The sequence below is a fragment of the Neophocaena asiaeorientalis genome, unplaced genomic scaffold, assembly GCF_003031525.2.
Source record: "Neophocaena asiaeorientalis asiaeorientalis breed wild unplaced genomic scaffold, Neophocaena_asiaeorientalis_V1.1 scaffold668, whole genome shotgun sequence".
Classification (NCBI taxonomy): Eukaryota; Metazoa; Chordata; class Mammalia; order Artiodactyla; family Phocoenidae; genus Neophocaena; species Neophocaena asiaeorientalis.
Window position 1 is genome coordinate 785,749 of NW_020174264.1, and position 7,167 is coordinate 792,915.

The 7,167-nt window shown below is 35.5% G+C and overlaps 1 protein-coding gene across 3 annotated transcripts in view; it reads left to right on the forward strand.

Annotated features, from left to right (window-relative positions):
• Positions 1–2,062: 2,062 nt before the first annotated feature.
• Positions 2,063–7,167, forward strand: part of GLRA2 (glycine receptor alpha 2) — a 181,583-nt gene continuing 176,478 nt past the window's right edge. The window contains exons 1-2 of one of the 3 annotated variants that reach the window (XM_024755248.1): positions 2,063–2,502; positions 4,604–4,737. In XM_024755248.1, coding sequence (XP_024611016.1) covers positions 2,435–2,502; positions 4,604–4,737 — 202 coding nt within the window. In that variant the 5' untranslated portion in view covers positions 2,063–2,434. Of the gene's footprint in view, positions 2,503–3,569; positions 3,590–4,603; positions 4,738–7,167 lie in introns of those variants that run through there. The other 2 variants (XM_024755249.1, XM_024755250.1) reach the window with 2 other exon arrangements.

A 7,167-nucleotide genomic window follows, 5' to 3' on the forward strand; every position in this document is an offset into this window, starting at 1 on the left:
ACTGTATTACTTTAAGCATCATTACAACCTCAAAAAATTTAGAACAAATCATTTTCATATACTTTTACATATACATTTTCTCTTTTGGAAAGAATCTTGAGCACAAAAAAATCTTGTATGAGTTTTCCATAGCACCAGTTGAAGAAATGTATTTCCAAGAATTGATTTTATTTTTTGGGTCAGGACTGCAGGGATAAAATCAGGCCTAGAGTTTCCATGTGGATGAATTCGGAAGTGAACAGATTCAAAGCTGCAGTCCAGGGATGTCTCACCCTACACCGTACTGTTTTCCTTTTAAATTGAATCACTTTTTCTGGGCTTTGGGAGTTAAGAGAACACTTCCAAAGAATTGACTTTGTATGTAAGCAGAATGCTTGGGCACTGCTGCTTTTCATCTAAAGAAAGGTCCTATATTCTCACTGTCTTGGTGGGATACATCTCTGATAAAAGGGCATACAGACCATTGCTACTTGACGTGTGATCGGTGGACCAGCAGAAACGACCTCAGCTAGGAACTTGTTAGAAATGCAGAATCTCTGGCACCACATCAGACCTACCAGATTAGAATCTGCATTTCAACAAGCTCTTCAGGTGATTTATGTTAAGATTAAAAGGTGAAAAGAACACGCATTTTTTCTCAGAATCTACTTTTTAAAAACACAGAATTCTTTGTTACTCTGCCATAATATTTAAACTTATCCATGGGCATATTAGTCATTTATGGACTGAAAATTAATCATTTTATTTTGTTTTAAAATTAAGATCTGCAGTGGAGTGCCAAGGTGACGAACAAGGTACATTTTACAGACAAAAAGTAGGTTACACACCCAGCTCATGGCAGAACATGCATTTTTCATTCCCCCTTGCCAGAGCTGATGATTACTTACACTGAACTATCTACCCTTCCTCTTTTTTATTAATAACAACATTTGTAAGTTTAATTTGAAATAGCAAGGTTACCTCTCATGCTTTTGTACAGGATTTATAAACTTTCACTATTTTCTGTCTCTTTAGCCGATTTAGGAGAACATTTACACTTTATTACCTGACTCCTCCCTGGTGATTAACATCTGGAATGGGCAGATGAAACTCCACCCGCAGTCTCACCCTTCCTTGCTCCAGCTCTTACTCCGAGCCCTACTCTCTAACCTTTAACCAGGTCAAGTAAAGATTGCTACTGCCCCCTGCCGGCCCATTGTATTCTTCCTCCTCTACAAATCCGTGACTTGAAGAGGATGCCCAAGGATTTTGAGCCGCTGAAGAAAGCTCAGAGAAGGGGCTTTCCCTAGTAAAAAAGTAGAGAGATCCTTTGGGAACCGGCAGCTAAAATCAAACGAAAACACTCAAGGGGCGAGGAAGGTATAAAGGGCTTCTAAATTAAATTATCGATCCTCATGAACCATTCTCCGCATATGGGCTTCTCTATGCCAATGAAATGTCCCCTCCTCTTCAGCACAGGATTTCTCTTTTGCCTCTAGCTTTCACTGATAACGAGTAGACTACCCACTCCCCTATTATAATTTCAGTACTCTAGATCCTGTTCTCTGCTTCGCCCAATTTTCTTTTCCCACGCCTAGACCTTATTTCCCTTCTCTTTTCTGCTTCAAACTCCCGTCCCGCCCACTCACTGACAGACTCGCATTTCCAGGAGCTCAGACCCTAGCCTTCTTCACCCTCTCCATCTACCCTGACCTCTGCTCTTCCCTGGTCATCACCGCACCCCTTCAGCACCCCTTCGCGCGGAACGGCCAGTCACTCTTTGCCTTGGAATAGCAGGAACGTCCCCTCTGGAATGCCTCTCCCCGACCCCCGCCCCAAGCGACTGAAAAAGGAAACATGCGCACTTCAGAGCTAGGAGCTGTCCGAGTGCTGAAATTTATAGGCTCGGTAAGATCACGTCTCCGTCTTTCTGTAGCCCTCATTCCAGCACAGGATTTCAGCAATTTTGCCCTCTTCTTCCTACCCACTCCAGCACGCAGAGTCCTTTCTTCTCCCTCGTTTACAACTTCTTTTAAAAAGAGAACATTTTCTAGAGAAAAGGGATTTGCTAAATAGAAAGGACATAAAACAAAAGCTACAGCAACCCGACTTCCAGCATGGCATTGTCACCAGCCCCCTTTGCATGGTGATGCGATTAAGGTAGCAGCATTTTTATTATTCAGGAAAAGCGGCTGGGGGAATCCATCAGTTCTAAGGCTTTGTCTTTCCTAGGTTAACTGATGGTCCTAAGCCCCCGTTTGACCTGACCATGATGCCCAGTACTGGCACTTTTTGTTTTTTCTCAGCAAACTGTACAAACCCAAATCTCTTTTTGATTTTCAAGGAAACTAGATTCCTGCCAGATTTTGAGTCTGGACAATAAATAGATACTTTGTCCTAGCTTCTTTCTGGAATCATTTCGGGAATATTTTCCACAGGCATCACAGATACAGGAATGAACCGGCAGCTAGTGAACATTTTGACAGCCTTGTTTGCATTTTTCTTAGAGACAAACCACTTCAGGTAGGTGAAACGACTTTGCATGCTGGTATTTTCCACATGAAAACTGTTTGAAAGAGAACGTGTCATGCAATTTTTATCTATTTCTCTATGTCCCGGACCACATTATGTTATTTTTATAAAGGAGAGTTAAGAGTTCTTTTGTTCTTTTAAAAAGCTTAATTATGGTGGGAAGGTGGTAAATTTTCACAAAGGCAAGTTTTATGATGCATAATCCCACTCTGTGCATTTCAACGTATTTTCACAGCCAATGTGATATTAAGATACTCTGATGAGTTGCATGCTCTTTACATTTCTATATAACGGTGATTTGTTTTTTCTTTTTTGCTTTCCAATTCTTCTGTAAGTCATTTAAAGGGATTACTGAATGCAGTGCTTTTCATATGGTGGAAGTGACTGAATTAATTTGCCAGGAGCATGCTCATTTTATGTAAAATATAAAAGAACCCAAATTCTTAGCTAACTTGGGACTTCTATTGTATTTCAGCAACCAGATGCATACTATGAGAACTACAATTCAGGAGATTTCTTGAAATACCAAAAACATTTAAAATCTCATTTTACCATTCAGTATATTTAGAAATGTACTGCCTATCAAAACGGAATTAATATGACATCTCTGTGTTCATGCATGCATGAGAAATGGATTATGCATAATTTTAAAAAGTGAGGAATCATTATTTGCACGCTTGCATTTTCTACTTAATTTACAAATCGTCTAATCAATTGATACCTCAAAATACCAGATTATTACCAGTAAGTGAAATTAGCCATCCTAATGGCTAAGAGGTTCTAAGACAAGATAGAGATAAGGGATGTCCATACAACAAAGTGTAGGACTCTTCATTTGATTTTCACCACATTTTATGGTATTTTTTCACAGAACCAAGAGAAATGGAACATATAGCAATAATCCTATGAGTACTGGGAAAACCCACTATGTTCCTTTCAGGTTCACACCTCCTACTATGATTAAGAAAAACTGTAGGCTGGGTTTTATTAGAATCATCATCATCATCTTCATCACCACCACCATCACCATTATAATCAAATAATACTTGATTAATCAGATGAATCTGCATATGGGAATGTGAGTATTTCTAGGTGACTGTATCAATTCTTAACTCTTACCAAATGTTTATATCATCTTTGTACTTATATTTAATATTACTTCTTTGAAAAACCGGCAAGAATGTGGTATTTTCCTAGTGATAAGAATTAACAATATTATTTGTCAAAATGCTGAAAAGAAAGCTTGTAAAATATATACTTTATGGAAGAAATCAACGTTCAGTCAACCACTATGTATTGTCAAAGAATTCATTTCACTATAAACCATATATGCTCTTTTTATAAGCCTTTTAAGGAAAATGGAAGTCTGAGAAATTTTCCAATTACCATTTAGTGTTTTTGATAATGCAAAAGACAAAATGCTTTAGAAGTTCTTTTTCACGAATACTAGAGAGTCAACAATTTAAATGCTAATATATAAATAACAGCTGATAAAATGATATTAGTACAGACGTGCTCATTGTTGACCTATTTCTTTTAGAAAACACATTGGGAATTATTAATAGCTGAAAGCTGGAACAGAATCTAGCAGGTGACAAAATAAGCAATGGGATGCTTAGTTCATGATTTACTTTGTTCTGCCCATCTTATTATGTATTTTTTATAAAAAGTAGAGGACATATTAAGGGCCAAAATGCTGGAAGAATGTTTTGGAAGTCATGGGGAAATAATTTAACACAATCACATAAATTTTAGAAATTATCTTCATTTCTCTGATGACACTAGAAAGAAACAGCTTTGTATATCTGTAAAACCTACAACCTAAAGCTATGCATGTTGTATCATCTTAAACATCTTACGGCAAAGTTTGGTAACTTAGGAGATATGACTCAGGATTTATACCTTTCATCACTTAAAGTTAACTCTAGACCGTGTACAAGTTAGGAAGTTGACCAAAGAGTTTATAATTTTCCTTTTCTTCTTCTTAACATATCAAATATATTTACAAAACATGATGTCAAACATTCTGTGAGCATTAGTTCTCAGGTGATAAGAATGTAATTGTTGCTAAAAGAGTTAATGATGTGTTTAGGGCAGCTTTCTGCAAAGACCATGACTCCAGGTCTGGAAAACAACCTTCGCAGACCCTATCTCCTTCAGATTTCTTGGACAAATTAATGGGAAGGACATCGGGATATGACGCAAGAATCAGGCCAAATTTTAAAGGTAGGTTTCACTGAAACTTACCTTAATTAAGCCTGTGGGAAATCTAGATGTTTGAATACTCTGAAAAATTTTTTTCAGGGCTTTTTATTACAAAATGAAAACAACAAGCATAGTATTCATTTCATTTTGGCGTTCTCTGCAACTAGTTGATTTAATAGCTTAAATTTTACACGTTGCTTGCCACTTTCAAAGACTCTCCTCATTTGTGTTACGTTGCACAAAGAAAACTAACGTCAGAGATTATTGCCACATTTCCTATGTTATCTAAAGTGGGAGTGGGACTGGAAATGAATACAAGAACAAATGATGCACTTGATTTGTATGAATCGTTCCACCAAAATCTTTGGTTTGGGTTTTAAATACGTACTCCCAAAATGAAGTTTACATCTCAATATATAACATGCCCTTTTATACACTTTCAGGCCTCTCTCATTTTTAAACCTTGTGAGAAAAGGCTCTAACTGAATATATTACAAAGTTTTGGTTTCCTCTTGTTTAAACATTCTAATTCTTTATTTGAAATTATTTATCTGAAGTTAACAAAGAAGATCATAGAATTGTAAAGTGCGTATGTCAAAGATGGTGGATACTTTCTTTGTTCAATTAGAAACAAACCAAAAAGTTTGGTGTTTTTGTATGTTTAACATTACAAAAATGTAATTAATAGAAATTACTTTTTAGAAATTACCTTTTATCTATTTGATTTATTTTTACTCTGAATCAGAAAAATACTGAAATAAGAAAGAACCTACGAATTGAATTGTTTTTGATGTTTTAATTTTTAGATACATATTTTAAATAAATGCATTTTATCTTGTAATTTAACTTAAAATAATGCATTGTGAAGTGCTTATATTTTATAAAAGGATAAATCTATAATATTCTAGGTATTATGTCATAATTCATGCATCGCTTTGGTTTTGCTTATTAGCTATTTAATTGGATTGCTTTCCTTGAGGTTTGATTAATTTTTATTATTGGCAAATATGAGCATGAAAACTAAATTCAAAATTCTTTTCTTCTTTAAATGCTGCACCTCTGAATATACCCAGCTAAGGGCACATTTCATAAAGAAACATGTCAGAATTTTGACCAAACAGATGTTTTTGACTTATAGAGTATTTCCAAAAGAGACAACAGAACTTAGTTCAAAAGCTAATTGCTGAAAACAATTTTCATGTTTGCCCAATTTCATATTAATTTTGCGGTCAATGGAAGTCAATATTTGAAATAAAATCCTATGAGCAAGTATTCGAGAGTCAGCTTTTTCAATGGGCCTGCTCACTTGTACATTTATTCACTGAGGCATTCAATAACTTTTGAGTCTGAACTACATAAAGCATACTAACTACTGCATGCTTTGAAAACTTGAGAGTTGAAACAGGTTTCGATGCTACCACCAAAAATTTCATCGGACAGAGTAGATGTTACATGAATACCTATACAATAATATATAATACTAGATAGAAATAGTTAAGTAGTTAATGGTTAAGTAACATTAGGAAGTACAGATAAAATACTACAGGACTCCAACAAAAGCAGAGACGCTTTCCTATTAAGCTATTCATGGAAAGCTTCATAGAGAAGGACCAGAGATGGAAAATTGTTTCAAGTTTATGAGCATCTTGTTTAATAGCAGCTATTATTCATTATTTTCTAGAAATAAGTTTTTTAAGGGGAAGAAAAGTGCAAAGAGTAATAAAACAAACACCCATGTTGCCCATGCTACTTTAAGTGACCACATAGGATGAGCAATAATTTCCACACACAGCTTTCTTTTCTGGTTCTTCTGGGGATGTCACCCTTTGGAAATAACATCTCTCATGATTCTAAAGAATAAATAAATGAGGAGAATATCAAGCATAGCAAAGCATGGCCATGTTTTTGAGATCTGTCCTAAAGACCTGAGTACAGGATGTTTTAAAGACTTATAAAAGGGAAATGGGTGAATATAATTTAAGACTCTAACGTTAATGAACTGTACTGACTTTTGGCTCCCTCTTCCCTTAACTCTCCGATTCAATGAACCCTGATATTCTTTCATAACTTTTACTTACATGGACCATTTATATCAGATCAATTATCTAACAGCTCTCACAATTCTCTTTACTGTGAGGATCTTGGCTTTTCCTAGATGTAAAACATTCCCCATTATTTTAGACTAAAACGATTTTTCCTCCTTGGTGTTCCCATGAAACTTTCTAAGTCTAATATAGTTCTTTTGCATATTTATGTTTTATCAACTCACCCCCGCACCACATCTGAGAGGGCAGGGAGGTACCTTATTTATATATATATAATATTATATATATATAGTTTATATATATAATATTATATATAGTTTCAGGTGTACAGCATACTGACTCAGGGTTTTGTTTTTTTTTTTGCAGATTATATTCCATTAGAGGTTATTACGACACATTGGGAAGG